The 18093-nt window shown below is 43.2% G+C and overlaps 1 protein-coding gene across 9 annotated transcripts in view; it reads right to left on the minus strand.

Annotated features, from left to right (window-relative positions):
• Positions 1-10434, minus strand: part of CARMIL1 (capping protein regulator and myosin 1 linker 1) — a 342171-nt gene extending 331737 nt beyond the window's left edge. For 7 of the 9 annotated variants that reach the window (XM_064363055.1, XM_064363056.1, XM_064363057.1 and 4 more), the window contains exons 1-2: positions 9965-10173; positions 4478-4575 (exon numbers count right to left, since the gene is read on the minus strand). In XM_064363055.1, coding sequence (XP_064219125.1) covers positions 4478-4575; positions 9965-10004 — 138 coding nt within the window. In that variant the 5' untranslated portion in view covers positions 10005-10173. Of the gene's footprint in view, positions 1-4477; positions 4576-9964 lie in introns of all 9 variants that reach the window. The other 2 variants (XM_064363059.1, XM_064363058.1) reach the window with 1 other exon arrangement.
• Positions 10435-18093: the final 7659 nt, after the last annotated feature.

An 18093-nucleotide genomic window follows, 5' to 3' on the forward strand; every position in this document is an offset into this window, starting at 1 on the left:
AAATTGACAGTGCACAGGGGTGTATTAATGGCTCTGAACAGTCATGCAGTAAAGAAGCTGATTTATCTTTAACACTGATTGCCAAATTTATTTAAGTATAAAACACTCTTGCTCCAGAACATCTAGCATTTCTCATTTCATTTCAGCAGAGCATATCTTAAGAATTTTGGATCCAGGCCATTGCCCACTATCCTGCTAAATAGATGTCACAAACTATGAATAAAGTTTCTTGGCCTGATGGTAAACTGACCTCAACCCGTCAATGGAGGCAGCGGATAGCTGGGCTTCAGAAGCATTGGCATTTTCTGTACCATGGAGAAACAGAATGCAGGACCCCTTTGTTCCTCTTGCCTTATCGTTTGTTAGGTGTGCGCCTCATGCAGCCACTGTGCTATGCAGTATTTAAATAAATTTCACTTAATAAGCAAAGCAACCACATACCAATAGATACTGTTATAACATAGGTTTCATTAGAGGAAAAAAACTGATTCTTAACATTGTCATAAAGTCGCTGAGCAGCACTGTGAACCCCAAACCCGAGCCCTTAACCATTGAGCCCTAATGTTTCATTATATGCAGGTGGCAAGAAGAGACCTGTTTAACCAGTTTCAACTTCCACCTGCTAGCCCGACTGCAAAGAAAGGACTCAGGCTTTACACCTGCCCATTCTCCACCCTGCTGTGTGTTGCCCCAGCTGTACCTTAATATGTTTCTCTAGCATGCTGAGCTCTCTCAGGCTTCTAGGCATATTCCGTTCCCTTTGTCCAGAACATGACTCCACTGTCTTCCCTTGGCTAACTCCTACTCATCCAGTGAATGCCAGCTTAAGCTTCCCTGCCTTCTGGAAGTCTTCCCTGATTCTCAGGCCTGAGTTGGAAGTTCCTCTCCATGCTCCTGAAGCCCCCATTCATCCTCACATAGCGCATCTCAAACCACTGCCTGGCCACTTGTTTACCTCCCCTACTAGACTGTAAGCTTGGAGTCCTATGAAGTCAAAGATTGACTGTTTTGTATATACCATGTGCCTGAGACAGCAGGAGCTCAAAAAGTATAAAACTAATGTATAAATCAATCAAAGACAGAAACTCTAAAGTCCAAATCTCGCCTATCACTGTTTGAAGTCAGCAACCATGGAACAAGGTAACGGCTGCTTTCTTTCTGACCCCAAAGGCAAAGCAGAGGGGCTCTGAGTGAGGCAGAGCTGGGTTTGAATCCCAGCTATTATTAACTAGCCAAATGATGTGAAGCAATTTACTTTGGCCTCTCCAAATCTCAATTTCCTCATCTATAAAATGGACATGTAAAAAGTGCCTACCTCATAACGTTGTAGTGGGGATATAATAAGGCAATGCATAACTGAGTACTCAGAACAGTCCTAGCACTTGGCTAGTGTTTAATAAATATTAGCTATTATGCTCATGGCCAGTCTGAGTGTAGGGGTGTCTCGAACTAATTGAGCACAACTCATTACAGATTTCTTTGCTCTTCCTCCACTCCCACTGCTTCACTTGATGAGCCTTCAAAAACAGTATTTAAAAAATATGAGCTATTATGATTATAGGAAGGAAGATGAAGATAAACCCTCTACAAAAGATAAGCTATAAACAGTACAAAGTCTCAAAGTGTAAGAAGAAAGAAGCAAGTAACATACAGCACACTCCCACTTTTATAAGAAGGAAAGGAGTGAATAGTGGACAATGGGGGTAAAAGAACAAAAGCACAACTGGAAAAAGTGCACCGCAGATACTCAGCCGATTCATTCACAACCCATTTTAGTAGGCTGACAATGAAGTAACTCAATTTTTCTAAACTCAGAAACACGGAAATCCACAACTTCAAAGTTACTTCCTACGTCTTCTTGCTCTAATTTGAAGCCTGTCAGAAAAAGCCAGACCTTGAGTATTTCTATTAATAATTCCTGCCCACGCCAGTAAGTAACAGCCACAGCGAGTTCCGGCCATGCTCCTAGAAACTGCTTAGATTCCATATTTGCGGAGATAAATGCTTAAACTCAAATACATTTTTAATTTGGTTACAACTTTAATCAATTCCAGCTGTTAGATGAGCCCCAAAAAAACTTACAATTAAGTACTAATCATAACTATTTTTAAATAGTGTTTATTTTATATTGGACATTTAAATCTGTCTTTGAAATTTTAACATGGTAAATTGTACTCAAAACAAGGGTTTGTTCTTAGTATCATAATAATTTCCATATCAAACAATACCAAGCCCCATTTTTTTAGATCGTCATAGCAACCACTACTTGATGTTTAAGATGCAGACAAGTTGATTCATCTTATAAAGTTACTACGACATTAGAAACTTATTTTAATTTATAAAAAAGCAAATGAAAGAAACAATATTTCTTCTCCACACTACCACTTCCAAAAAAATAACACAATCATGGTTGAACAACATCACGCAAAGCATCAGGAAATTTCATCTTTATTGAAGCTAAATAAAACAGAACAATGGCACCAATCATTTATTCTATTGATAGCTTAATCATGTCGTTTACATTAGCACATTTTGTTGCAGGGCAAAGGCCATTCAAGTTTTCCCACTTCAATGCCTTTACCATCTCAACTTGTATACACACACAACACAGAAATAGAAGTCATCCATCACAAGCATAATCCTTACTAACAGTCAAATATCCTGGGGTTAGATATTTTAGAAGATTCTCAAGACAGATGTTATCAGAAAGACACTTCAAATTCTGTGGCAACTTTAACTGAAGAAATGGAACATTTAAAATATTCTTTTTCAGGCCAGACACAGTGGCTCACGCCTATAATCCCAGCATTGTGGGAGGCCGAAGCAGGCGATCGCATGAGTCCAGGAGTTTGAGACCAGCCTGGGCAATACAGAGAGACCCTGCCTCTACAAAAAATAAACCGAATTAGCTGGGCATGGTGGCTCACACCTGTAGTCTCGACTACTCAGTAGGCTGAGGTGGGAGGATTGCTTGAGCTCGGGAGGTTGAGGCTGCAGTGAGCTGAGATCACAACACTGCACTCCAACCTGAGCAACAGACTGAGATCCTGTCTCAAGAAAACTTTAAAAAATTAAAAACGGATTCTCTTGGCTGGGCGTGGTGGCTCACACCTGTAATCCCAGCACTTTGGGAGACCAAGGTGGGCGGATCACTCGAGGTCAGGAGTTTGAGACCAGCCTGGCCAACATGGTGAAACCCCACCTTTAAAAAAAAAATAAAAAAAGTATTCTCTTTCAAAAACATATACCTGGGATTTGTTTTAAAATTCTCCAGGAGGGGAAAAAAAAGCCATGGGGAAGATAGTTAATATTAGTAAAATGCTGTAAATGGTTGAAGCTGGGAAGGACAAGTACACAGGGTTTGATACACTATTCTCTGATTTTTGCATATGTTTGAAAATATCAATGGTATGGCCGGGCGCAAGGGTTCACGCCTGTAATCCCAGCACTTTGGGAAGCCAAGGCAGGCGGATCACGAAGTCAAAAATTCAAGACCAGCCTGGCCAAGATGGTGAAACTAAAAATGGTCTCTACTAAAAATACAAAAATGTAGCCGGGCGTGGTGGCAGGCGCCTCTAATCCCAGCTACTTAGGAGACTGATGCCGAAGAATTCCTTGAACCCAGGCAGCAGAGGTTGCAGTGACACCACTGCACTCCAGCCTGGGAAAGAGAGTGAGACTCCATCTCAAAAAAAAAAAAAGAAAAGAACTATGATAAAAAGTTAAACAGAATATTCTCTCCATCAAAATATTCTTTCCACCTAAGCTTAAATTTAGATTTGCCACAATCTCTGCCTAGAAACCATTAAATACCACAAAACGTTTTTCACCTCTCTAAAGATACAACTCCATCACTGACACCTCTCTAAGAGGTTTTGTGCAGCAGGGCCCAATCCCTCAGCCCTCCAGCATCTCCTCTCAAAAACTGGAGGGAACCCAAGTCCAGTCACAACACTAGCAGACACTGCCTTCAGCAAGAGCTTCCCTCCAAAGCACCAACACCCTACATAAAATTACAATGTTTCGTTAGCTCATCACCCCTTAGATGGACTCACAGATAACATCTCAGAAAATCTAATTAAATCATTAAACCAACCCGAGATGAACTTTTAAACTCCTCCATAAGACTTTATGAATAAAGTCATAGGATCAGCCACCACTTATTAACAAGTTCCATTTAACATCGAACTTCCAATACTATGAAAACAGGCTCTAGGAGATTATCTAAATATAGGTGACAATTACAACTTTGAGAAATACAATCTAAAAGCCTTTGATCTTTAAAATTTAAATTACCCTATTTTTAACTTTTGACAAAGAAATATCCCAATTAACCTAAGACAGAATGGTGGTCATCAGAACTTTGGAACAACATATAAAACACAGAACTAATGCTGCATGAAAGTTAAGTAATCTAAACAATGAAGGGAAAAGACACCTTCATTTCCAAACATTTTAATAAAAATAAAAGACTTACCAGCACTTTGTTTTCAACTTTGTCTCCCTTAACTTCCAACTTTACTTTCTTCTTCACTGAAATTTTTATCTTTCTGCCAATAACATCCTTTATGCTTTCTGGAAAAAAAGGAATAGTTTCATTATACTATTAGTAAGAAAAAAAAAAAAAACATTGGGGAGGAGTAAGCATTTGATTTGGAGGAGTATATCTGGTTGTTTTTACTTTTTTTTCTTTTTTTTTTCAAGGCGGAGTTTCGCTCTTGTTACCCAGGCTGGAGTGCAATGGCGCGATCTCGGCTCACCGCAACCTCTGCCTCCTGAGTTCACGCAATTCTGCGTCAGCCTCCTGAGTAGCTGGGATTACAGGCGTGCGCCACTGTGCCCAGCTAATTTTTTGTATTATTATTTTTTTTTTAGTAGAGACGGGGTTTCACCATGTTGACCAGGATGGTCTCGATCTCTTGACCTCGTGATCCACCCGCCTTGGCCTCCCAAAGTGCTGGGCTTACAGGCGTGAGCCACCGCGCCCGGCTATTTTTTTTTTTTTTTTGAAACAGAGTCTCACGCTGTCACCCAGGCTGCAGCAGTGGTGAGATCTCAGCTCAGTACAACCTCCTCATCCCGGGTTCAAGCGACTCTTCTGCCTCAGCTTTCCTAACAGCTGGGACTACAGGCAAGTACCACCGTGCCTGACCAATTTTTTGCATTTAGTAGAAACGGGGTTTCACCATGTTGGTCAGGCTGGTCTTGAACTCCTCACCTCAAGTGATCCACCTGCCAGAGCCTCAAGATGACAGGCATGAGCCACCATGCCCAGGCGTTTGTCTTTTTTCACTTGCTTTAACGTCTGACGGTTATCAGCCATTAAGTATTTAATAAACACCTCCTTTGTACCTTTGTACCTTGTACTGTGCATTGAGATGCTGAGGCAAACATAAAAGCCTGACATAACACCAGCCCGTCGAAGGCATAACATAACCCTGTTTGGAAAATAAGATACATATACAAGAAAAAACAAAAAACAGCAAACAGCAAAGTTGGGCAGTATGATGAAGCACTACATTGCATGCAGAACACAACAGGAATTCATAAACTCCCTCTACCCTTGGCTGGTTACCTCTGGTGCCCAGCAGCCTCTGGGTTCACCACAGTGCCATGCAAATATCAGCATTCTCTTTGAGTAAGTCTTGACATGATAGTTGGGGAATACGGCAAAACAAAACACAACAGAACTGGGCCAGGCATGCTGGCTCACGACTATAAGCAGTTTGGGAGTCTGAGGCAGGCGGACCACTTGAGGCTAGGAGTTCGAGACTAGCCTGGCCAACATGGAGAAACCCCGTCTCTACTAAAAATACAAAAACAGAAATTGGCCGGGCGTGGTGTACATGCCTGTAATCCCAACTAGATGGGAGGCTGGAGCACAAACACTGCTTGAACCCATGAGGCAGAGGTTGCAGTGAGCCTAGATTGAGTCACTGCACTCCAGCCTGGGTGACAGGGTGAGACTCTGTCTCAAAAAATAAAAATAAACCAGAACTGTATCAAATGATTTAACCAGAAAAGGGTACTCCCAGCCATCTGTCCTTCCAAATCACAGCACAATACCCACGAAGAGTGGTCAAAGGGCAACAGAAGGAGAAATCCAGAGAGACTTGACATTTTAGATAGTAGTGAAAGTCTTCCTAGGACTCCCGTGAGAACCTCAAAATGAAAAGGTCTGAAATCAAACTCATTATCTCCTACTCTAGACACTAATTGTAAGGCCGGTTGCCTCTCCGGGAGCTCGGAGGCACACCACCCTCACTTTTTTTCCCCTCCCGAAAGCTCAGACATGCTCGGACAAGCCCAGACGTGATCTGGCAAGCTCGGGCAGGTTCCCTTCTCCCCTTCTTGCACAGCCTGGCCTTCCCTTAAAGAGCCCAGTATGCAAACGAGGTCTTGTAATTCTAGCCAATAGCAGCCAAGTCTTTCTAGCCAATAGCAGCTGAGTCTTTCTAGCCAATAGCAGCCAAGTAATTCTAACCAATAGCAGCCAAGTCCTGTATGCAAACAAAGGCTTGTAACCTTACCCAATAGTAGTCCTGCTTTACCCACACCCTGCTCTCCCACAACCAATCGAGCTCCTTCACTCCCTATAAAACCCCGTGCTTGAGAGGAGACCTGCAACTTTTCCGGCCCCTCCTCTTGGACCGCAAAACCTCACCTGGGAGCCTGAATAAACCCTTCGCATTGACTCTTCTTGTGCTGGCCTCAGTTTCTTCGTTTTAAACTCGGTGAGAACAAACCTTACACTAATGAGGCTGGAAACTGCTGATCTCTAACTCGTCCTTTTAAACAGGAAGTCAGTCTCCTATAATCTACCTTCTTTACAGCTCCTGACCACTTCGGGCTCTAAGCCATCAGCCCGCTGTCACCTCCACAACCAGAGTGACTCTTCCAAAACCGTGAGACTCATCATGTCTCTCCCAGTCCATGAATTGCGGTCATTTTTTAATAAACCGAAAACTCAGCATGTCATTCAAGGTCTTTCACATTTTTTTTCATTGTTATTTCTCAGCACATACCTAAAGATCAAATTCTCTCTAACATCTTCACCTTGTATACCCCTAGGATTGTGTATCTATTATTCTCTTTCCTAGGATGCCCTTTCCCTCTCGTCCTCCTGGTTATATTCTTACTTATCCTCCAAAAACACAGTCCCCTCCTCTATAGCTCCCATACCTCTGTATTCTGTATTACAATCATTTTGGTCTATTCACACCTTCAACAAATGAAGGTACATAGGAGTATCTCTTGCGTGCCAGGTACTCTAGGAGATGCTAGCTAGAGATGGTCCTTGCTTTTCACAGGAGTTTGCAATCTAGTGGAGGTCACAGAGAGATGCCATTAAACAAATTAAGACACAATGCAGAGGATCATGAATTCGGAAGCATAGGAAGCTTTCAGGGAGGAGGGGATCCCTGAGCTAAATCTTGAAGGCATAGGAAATAAGACCAGTGGTTTCCAAAGTGGAGTGTACAATACAATCCATTGAGATGAAAGAAGAAAATAGGATTTTCACTTCTTACAATGTGTTTCAGTTGTGTTTTAGATTATACACACTAAATGCAGTATGTAGTTTAACATATATGTTTATTAAAGGGTAATCAAAATTTTCTTCTTGGGAACGCCATTGCGAAAGTTTAGGGCCACTGAGATAAGAGGAGTGAAGAAGGGGAGAAAAAGACTCTACACATAAAGAACTGCCTGAGAAAGCACAGCCTGCTCAAGCACCACCAAGGAGATGGAATGTTTGGGGCAAGGGCACATGTGGAAGAGCTCACTGCACTTCAAGTTCTTTACACAGCTCCTATCTTATCAGAACTCAAAACAAGCACGGGCTACTCCTCCCTCCCCTAAAAAAGAATTGTGGGAAATGGGCATCTGAAATTGACTTAAGAACATACACACACGCAAACAGACTAGAAAACCATCTATCCAAAGATCTAAAATAACTACCTTTAAGCGGTAATAGGACTGACGTATATTCTTCTTATTCTACTCTGCATTTAAATTTTTCACGAAAAGTCTGTAACACTTTTTATGTATCTTGAGGGAATATAGAGGTTTCCGTGTGGTCGCCATTTTGAATTGATCAAAGCAGAATTTTTGTGAGCATTTGAAATTAGAGAGGAAAACAGGTGCAGGAATTTACTCTATCCCAGACTAACCTGACTACTGAAAGACCCAGAAAAATCATATCGGGCATAATACGTCACTCGGTTGTAAGATATATGACATACGCAATACTTACTAAAAACAAAACTTCCACTTCAAGGTAAAGGTCAAATTCAACTTGTAAAATATACAAACTATTCCTTTTGAGAATCATGAATACAAACCAGACACCTTATTTCCACCCTATCTTTCACTCTTTCTTTTTAAGTAATTACCTACACTTTCCATTTCCAGACTCAAGGACAATTCCTTACATAAAAATCTGCCACCCACTTTAGCCATCCTCATCCCCCAGCCAGGAAAGTCCTTGCCTAAACTCATTCTCAGGACTTCTGGAGGCATTTTCAGAGCCTCTGGGCTTTACTTGGGGTGTTGGAAAGGTCTCAGCCTCCCAGAACCGGATGGGTCACTCACTCCAGCAAAGGCTGCTACTTTTATCTCAGGAGCAGACTCCACAAGGTTGAGGAGAGAGATGATGGGTGGGTGGGTGTGTGTGTGTGTGTGCGCGCGCGCCCGCGTCTGTGAACAACTTCATACTATAGATTCTGGTAAAAGATCAGGTTTGTCTGTCTGTAATTCAGCAGAAGTAGAGGCTTCCATACAAACCTAGCAACAGCCTCTTTACATTAAGTTTTACCTGCTGAGTTAACAGTCACCAACGAAAGGGCATACACAAATTCCTCCAAAGTATTATTAGCTAAAAGGAACAACAGAGGCGCCAATTCCACAAAGGGAGATGAATGGGTGCTCAGAACTTCCTCTTGTTGTCAGCACCGATTAAACATCATCTTTGTGAGCAGTACGCTGTGCTGTGTGCCAAGAATGGTACAGTAGGGAATGTAGGTCACTAGGGCTCAAAACACATCTGCACACGGACACACACACCTTATTACAATATAACATGCTACACACATACACATGCTTAAACGCTAGGTTTTTCAGAATACTCTCCCATCCTATTTCAGCTCTGCCATTTTAACCCTCCAGATAATTAAGTTAAACCTCAAGACTTAACCAGCCCTGCCCCCACCACCACCAAAAAAAAAAAAAAAATAACCCTTAAGGGACTCAAACAAAGGGTCACCTTTCACGGGGTACCACACACAGGTTCCCTAAGAGATCCCCGGTAAGGAAAATCGGTAGGTTAATCATTATTAAAATAAAGCTTTTATCATTAACCCTCAATTTCCTGGCCCGAGTCTGCGTCAGACCTGTAACCCTTTCGCTCCCAGCTGGCTACAACAAGCCACGCCTTGCCAGGCCCATTTTACCAGACTGGCGCCCACTCCCCGCAGTCTGCGTGTCAGAGGATCACCTCCCGCGGGGCATTTTCAGGAAGGTGCCTGACACGTGCCGGAGACGACCTACTGTGCGCTAGCCAGCTGTCCTTCCCGTAAGCTTTCCCGGACTTTCCCGAGTTTGGGGCAGTGGGCCGGGCGCCGTAAAGGACTCCCTTCGCTAGCAGAACTCGCAATTGTAAGGTGTCCGCCCCCTTCTTCCGCCAACCCGGACCCCCGCGTCTGGGCGGGAGGAGGTGCCTAAGGCTCACAGCCGAGACCCCCCTAGGAGGACTCCCGATTCCTCCCCGACGCCTTCCCTCGCTGCACTTGGCTCTAGAAGCGGTCGGATGGGAACAAACTTCCCGGCGCCCCCAGTGACCCTGCTCAACACCACTCCGCCCTAAGGGGCGCCCAGACTTCTCGGAACCTGCGGGAAGGTGGGAAGGGTGGCGGAGGTGAGGAGTTCGCAGAGGAAGATGGAAATCCAACCACCGCGCGAATCTTACCTATCAACTCCCTGGGAACATCAGAGCTCTCCTCGGTCATGGTTGCCCTCTAGGCGCGGGGCGTATTGCAGGTCCAACTCTGATGTACGGCCCCCTGCCCTTCTCCGAACTCCTCAATGTTTTGAGAGAGGCAGATGCAGCTTGCAAATGGAAGTGGGCAAGAAAAGGGGGTCGGAGATACAATTTTGCCGCGCGCCCCCCGCCCCACAAAAAAAAAAAAAAAAAAAAAAAAAAGAGTTGCAAATGCCAGGCGGATTTGCTGCTGCTGCTACATGCCGCCTCCTCGCAGTTCCCGGCGGCGCAATGAGGAGCGCACGGGATCACGGGCGGGCTCGGGGCGTGGGGCGGCTGCGGCGCCGGCTCCTCCTCCCGGCTCGCAGGTCCCCGGCGGGGCTCGGCCGGCGCAGCTCCCGCCCAGTCTCCGCGCCGCACCTACCGCCCTAGGTGAAAGCGGGAGGCATGGAGAGGGCGGGGAAAGCGGCGCGCGGGGGAGGAGGCTTTCCTTGCGCTCCCGACGTGATCCGGCTGGGCGGGGGCAGCTCCGGCCCTTCTTCTTCTCCTTCTCCTCCTGCGTTTCCTCCTCACCTCGCGAGAGCCAGCCTCCGGAGCCCGACCGCGCGGTCCCCGGCGCGGGGCGCACCCCTAGGAGAGACACTGCGCGGTGCTGCGGTGGCGGCGGCAGCGGGCACCGCGCCCCTCCTCGCAGCCTCCCTCCCAAACCGCAAAAGCCCTGTGTGAGGAGAGGGGGCGAGCGAGCAGAGCGCGCGAGAGAGCCCGGGAGCCATCTGCTGGCTGCAAGGGAGGAGATCTGGGTGAGCCGCGCTTCCCAAGTCCTAGTCCCCACCTCGAGGCGGGCCGAGGGACGCAGAGCACGGGAGACTGCAGATTCTGCAGAGCCGTCTGCACGGAAGCTGGTTCTTTCTGAGACCTCTCACGCACGTTTCCTTTTTCAACCCTCCCGGTGACATGTCATTTCATCAGCGCTCTTCTTCATTTTTGGCGAGCTAGACGAAACCTGTGAACACTAATCATATGGTGAGAAAACACTTGTGTGTGTGTGTGTTCAGCTTGTGCTCTGCAGCCGTAGTTTGCAATCTCAGACGTTCCAATTGAGAAGGCCTTGGAAAATGCCTTTCGTTCGAAAAGATCTCTTTTATCCTCGGGGCATATTCGGGAAGCCGAACTTGAATCACTGAGAGCTAACTAAGCCTGCAGATAGGTCTGATCCTACCTGGGCCCAAAGTCCCTGTGACTTCCCTGAGCTTCATCCCCGGAGGCTCAACTTCAGGGCCAAGAACACTGTGCCTCAATCGCGGATTTTTAGCCTAGGGCTGGGAATGTCCCAGACTGTCAGGTTCTGCTTTGAAAGCACAGAAAGGGAGGAAAGGAAAGGGAATCCCAAACACGTGGCAATCTAATTTTACACACTGCTATTGACCTTGGATCCCCTAGAATCATCTTCAGCCCCACAGCCGGGCCTTACCACTAAGGATTTGCCAATCTGGCCCCTTCCCGCCCTCCTTACCTCTCCCACCCTCCACTTTATTACAACCAGACTCTGTTTCGTTCCTCCTTCCTCTTAAGGTTATCTGATTCTCATCTGTGTTTTCAAACCCATCCCAGTGTCTACCTTCTTCGTGAATATTTTCCAGGGATTTTCAGATCACTGTGATCCCTAAGCCTCTAGAATATATATTGCCTGAAACACACTGTTCTAAGCCCATCCATACAGTGTCTTGTTTCATTACTTGTGTATTTGTCTAGTTTTACTAACGCTTTCATTGTCCCCTGAGTTTTGATTTTTCTGCCCAGCCACACTGTAGGTGAGTTGAAAGCAGGAATTTATCTTAGACTTTTGAACCTCTTCAACAGCCTAGTGCAAAGTAGGTGTTCAATAAACATTTGTTAACGATTTTAGAGCTTTGGACCTCAGGCCTCCAACCATTTGTTTCAAAAGTGGGCAATTTCTTGAAGCTAGACGTTTCCTTGATGCATTAAATATCTTTTTTCTGCAATAAATGGAAATTAACATCTCAAAACTGTCATTCAACCCTGTGTGTTAAAGAGGGCTTTTCTGGCACATCCCAATGAAGTTTCAGAAATACCCTTAAGTTTCCAAACCATGTGATTACTTGTGAAAATAAAAACAAAAGATTTTTTTTTCCTGCGGCCTGGGTGATGGAAAGAATAAAGGAAGGGCTGTATGGCAGTTCTGTAATTCAGTACTCTTTGGCTTCTTTTAAAGGAAGCTGGGGTTTCAGTAAAAGAATCATTTTCACTGCAACAGGATCCTGATTGGCTCCTGTGTCTCTGAAGTGAATTAAAATGAACCTCCTATCACAACACTGAAAAAAAGACTGACTGATTTTGGAAATCAAAGTCATTTACTTCTGGTTGCAGAACTCCAATGTGTTTCAGAAGAGCAAGCAGAGAACTCCAAGGAGCACTGTTTATAAAGCGGTAAACCCAACAAACAGGAAACATCCCCAGCCCGGTAAAACCATGGTGCCAGCTTGGAGAATGCAGTTTGCATTCTGAAATGTGTGCTTGTTGGCTGAATCTGTCTACCTCTCCTACTGCCTCAGAAACAACCTTTTCTCCCTCCACCATCCCTCCAACTTCCTTAAATTCATCCCTGCTTATATAGTCTTGAATAAAAGAGTGATCAAACTGCTACATGAAACTGATTGGCATTACTTATGTAATTAGCCATAGCTTCTTCTAAGTAAGTGTTTACATGTGGCTGTGTTTAAACCATACAACTAGTATGGTTTATCTGAAAGCTGTCAGTAGGAGAAAACTTTTTCAGAAAATCTCTACTGCATTTGAATCTGTAAAATGTTAAACATAGTGACAATACATTTAACATATACTGAGTGGCAACGTTATTTTGAAGTTATCCATGGATTTTTATCTTTAATTCATGAGCATATATTCACATCTATATAGTAAATTTTGTAATGCATTAAGATCCGAAAACACTCTCTGAATGAATAAGTTTGCAGAAAATACTGTCTCTAAAATGACCCAACATACTATCATTAAACTTACATCATATAATGATTAAACCCATGAAGACAAAGCAAACAAAAAAGATAAGAAGAAATCGGCATTGTAACAAAAAAAACTCACAAACTTAGTTAGGTCAGTTTCTGATCCTGTCTACTGCATTGAGAACTGGTATAAAATGGAAAGGTATTCAGAAATGTGGAACCCACCAGCATTTTACTCCCCAAGCAATGAATTTAAGACTAACCTCCCACCCCCAGTAACCATTGGTGAAGGGGCCTTCTTAAGAAAGTGTATTTTTCAACTTGGTTAATAAAGATCATTCAGGAGAGCATGCAATGTGAACTAAGCTTGACAACACCTCTAAGAAAACTTGGTTTATCTCTGACTGGAAGACAATAGAAGGTAAATGGCTATTAAACAACGCTCCTTTAAGCTATTTACAAATGGGCTGGCCTGTACTCCCAGCATTTTGGGGGGCCGAGGCAGGCAGATCACCTGAGGTCAGGAGACCAACATGGATAAACCCCATCTCTATTAAAAATACAAAGTTAGAGGCCGGGCGCGGTGGCTCAAGCCTGTAATCCCAGCACTTTGGGAGGCCGAGGCGGGTGGATCACGAGGTGAAGAGATCAAGACCATCCTGGTCAACATGGTGAAACCCCGTCTCTACTAATACAAAAAATTAGCTGGGCACGGTGGCGCGTGCCTGTAATCCCAGCTACTCAGGAGGCTGAGGCAGGAGAATTGCCTGCACCCAGGAGGCGGAGGTTGCGGTGAGCCGAGATCGCGCCATTGCACTCCAGCCTGGGTATCAAGAGCGAAACTCCGTCTCAAAAAAAAAAAAAAAAAAATACAAAGTTAGCTGGGCGTGTTGGCGCACGCTTGTAATCCCAGCTACTCTGGAGACTGAGGCAGGAGAATCACTTGAACTCAGGAGGCAGAGGTTGCAGTGAGCTGAGATCACACCATTGCACTCCAGCTTGGGCAACAAGAGCAAAATTCCATCTCAAAAAAATGAAAAAGTATTTACAAATGAAATTATATGAGACCTAATATTTGCTTGAAAATAGCCCACGGGGATGTTGGGGGGTGGAGAGTATTGAGTAGGGAAATAGATGAAATCAGAATGGCCCTCTTGATTTTTGTTGCAGCTGGATATCAGATACATGGGAATTCACTGCTTTCACTTTCACATGTGTTTGAAATGTTTCATAACAATAAAACAGAATGAATCCTTAACACATATGACTGAACAAAAAGGAGGAAAATCGACTCAGTAATTCAGAACACATCTGTTTGAATGTGCCATAATCAGAGCTCCCAGTTTTCAATGGTATTCCATCTTCAGAACATTTGAACACTTCAATAGATAACGTATTGTCTTCATTCAAAGAAACATTTTCTCATTTTAAAGTTAATGAAATCTGAATGCATTTTATAATTGGTATAGACAGTTTTAAAATCATGGTTCTCACAGCCCATCCCCAACACAAATGCAAAATATATTATGAAATCCATGATGCATCTGAAAAGAAGTTACCTATGACAAGTGAGGAAATAAGGGTTCGACACATCTGAACTACCCAGTGACTCCTTAGGTAAAAAGTGTAGTTACTATATCTTTATCACAATGAGGAAGTAAGTTCACATTTGTGGAGTGACTTGCCCAAAGTCAGAACTTTAAGAGTCAAAGACTGAACTTAGAATTTGAGATTTCCAGGTAAATGTTCATTTTACTATAGTTTTGGTTTCATTTGGTTTGGTTTGAGACAGTCTTGCTCCGTCGCCCAGGCTGAAGTACAGTGGCACATTCTTGGCTCACTGCAACTTCTGCCTCCCGGGCTCAAGCGATTCTCCTGCCTCAGCCTCCCAAGTAGAGTAGCAGGGACTACAGGCGCATGCCACCACACCCAGCTAATTTTTGTATTTTTAGCAAGAGACAGGCTTTCACCATGTTGGCCAGCCTGGTCTCAAACTTCTGACTTCAAGTGTTCTGCCTGCTTTGACCTCCCAAAGTGCTAGGATTACAGGCATAAGATACCACACTCAGCCCATTTTACTATAGTTTTTATGCTCCTCTGTAGGCTCCTAGGCTAGGTTCCCTTGGAAGCATACAGATGACCAGGGTTTGGCCTCACTGGCCCACAAGGAGCTCCTCTAGGAGGATGATCAAGATGAGCTTTGACTGCCCTGCAACTAGCCCAGTGCCAGCCACATAGTAGGTGAGGGAAAACGCCCTTAAAAGGCTCAATTGAGCCAAGCCCTTTTATATGGTATGGTATGTATGGCCTGGTATGTTGTGTCTTCATTCTCATTGGTTTCAAAGAACATCTTTATTTCTGCCTTCATTTCATTATTTATCCAGTCTGTGTCTTTTGAGTGGGACGTTTAGCCCATTTATATTTAAGGTTAATATTGTTAGGAAGAAAAGAGAGAAGAATCAAATCAATGCAATAAAAAAAATGATAAAAGAGATATCACCACTAATCCCACAGAAATACAAACTACCATTAGAAAATACTACAAACACCTCTATGGAAATAAACCAGTAAATCTAGAAGAAATGGATAAATTCCTGGACACTTACACCCTCCCAAGACTAAACCAGGAAGAAGTCGAATCCCTGAATACGAATGGTAGCATTCCTTCTGAAACTATTCTAAACAATACAAAAAGAGAAATTCCTCCCTAACTCATTTTATGAGACCAATATCATCCTGATACCAAAACCTGGCAGATACACAACTAACAAAGAAAATTTCAGGCCAATATCCATTATGAACATTGATGCAAAAATCTTCAATAAAATACTGGCAAATCAAATCCAACAGCACATCAAAAAGCTTACCCACCGCAATTAAGTCAGCTCATCCCTGGAATGCAAGACTGGTTCAACATACGCAAATCTATAAATGTAATCCATCACATAAACAGAACCAAAGACAAAAACCACATGATCATCTCAATAGATGCAGAGAAGGCCTTTGACAAAATTCAACAGCGCTTTATGCTAAAAACTCTCAGTAAACTAGGTTTCGATGGAATGTATCTCAAAATAATAAAAGCTATTTATGACAGACCCACAGCCAATACCACACTGAATGGGCAAAAACTGGAAGCATTGCCTTTGAAAACCAGCACAAGACAAGAATGCCCTCTCTCACCACTCCTATTCAGTATACTATTGGAAGTTCTGGCAAGGGCAATCAGGCAAGAAAAAGAAAGTGTGTTCAATAAGGAAAAGAGGAAGACAAATTGTCTCTATTTGCAGATGACATGATTGTATATTTAGAAGGCCCCTTCGTCTCAGCCCAAAATCTCCTTAAGCTGATAAGCAACTTCAGTAAAGTCTCAGGATACAAAATCAATGTGCAAAAATTGCTGGCATTCCTATATACCAACACCAGGGAGGGAGAGAGCCAAATTATGAGTGAACTCGCATTCACAATTGCTACTAAGAGAATAAAATACCTAGGAATACAACTAACAAGGGATGTAAAGGACCTCTTCAAGGAGAACTACAAACCACTGCTCAAAGAAATAAGAGAGAGCATGAACAAATGGAAAAACATTCCATACTCATGGTTAGGAAAAAACTGAAAATGGCCATAGTGCCCAAAGTGATTTATAGATTGAGTGCTATCCGCATCAAGCTACCGTTATTTTCTTCACAGAACTGGAAAAATAAAAAACACCTTAAACTTCATATGGAACCAAAAAAGAGTCTGCATAGGCAAGACAATCCTAAGCAAAAAAAAAAAAAAAAAAAAAGGCTGGAGGCATCATGCTACCTGACTTCAAACTATACTACAAGTCTACAGTAATCTAAACAGTATGGTACTGGTACCAAAACAGATATAGATCAATGGAACAGAACAGAGGCCTCAGAAATAATGCCACACATCTACAACCATTTGATCTTTGACAGACCTGATAAAAACTAGCAATGGGGAAAGGATTCCCTATTTAATAAATGATGTTGGGAAACTGGCTAGCCATATGCAGAAAGCTAAAACTGGATCCCTCCTTAATACCTTATACAAAAATTAACTACAGATGGATTAAAGATTTAAACATAAGACGTTACACCATAAAAACTCTAGATGAAAACCTAGGCAATACCATTCAGGGCAGAGGCATGGGCAAGGGCTTCATGACTAAAACACTACAAGCAATGGCAACATAAGCCAAAATAGACAAATGGGATCTAATTAAACTAAAGAGCTTCTGCATAGCAAAAGAAACTATCATTAGAGTGAACCAGCAACCAACAGAATGGGTAAAAAATATTGTAATCTACCCATCTGACAAAGGGCTAATATGCAGAATCTGCAAGGAACTTAAACAAATTCACAAGAATAAAACAAGCAACCCCATCAAAAAGTGGGCGGAGGATACATGAATAGACACTTTTCAAAAGAAGACATTTATGCAGCCAACAAACATGAAAAAAGCTCATCATCACTGGTCATTAGAGAAATGCAAACCAAAACCACATGAGATACCACCTCACACCAGTTAGAATGGCGATCATTAAAAAATCAGGAGACAAAAGATGCTGAGAGGATGTGGAGAAATAGGAATGCTTTTACACTGTTGGTGGAATTATAAATTAGTTCAACCATTGTGGAAGACAGTGTGGCGATTCCTCAAGGATCTAGGAATAGAAATACCATTTGACCCAGCAATCCTATTACTGGGTATATACCTAAAGTATTATAAATCATTCTATTGTAAAAACACATGCACACATGTTTATTACAGCACTGTTCACAATAACAAAGACTTGGAACCAGCAAAAATGCCCATCACTGATAGATTGAATAAAGAAAATGTGGCACATATACACCATGGAATACTATGCAGCCATAAAAAAGGATGAGTTCATGTCCTTTGCAGGGACATAAAACTGGAAACCATCATTCTCAGCAAACTGATACCAGAATAGAAAACCAAACACCACATGTTCTCACTCACAAGTGGGTGTTGAAAAATGAGAACACATGGACATAAGGAGAGGAACATCACACACCAGGGCCTGTTGGGGTGTGGGGGCATAGGGGAGGGATAGCAGGGCGTGGGGGTCAGGGGAGGGATAGCATTAGTAGAAATAACTA

The sequence above is a fragment of the Aotus nancymaae genome, unplaced genomic scaffold (genome assembly GCF_030222135.1).
Source record: "Aotus nancymaae isolate 86718 unplaced genomic scaffold, 86718_ANA_hifiasm-v0.15.2.pri h1tg000051l, whole genome shotgun sequence".
NCBI classification, from domain to species: domain Eukaryota; kingdom Metazoa; phylum Chordata; class Mammalia; order Primates; family Aotidae; genus Aotus; species Aotus nancymaae.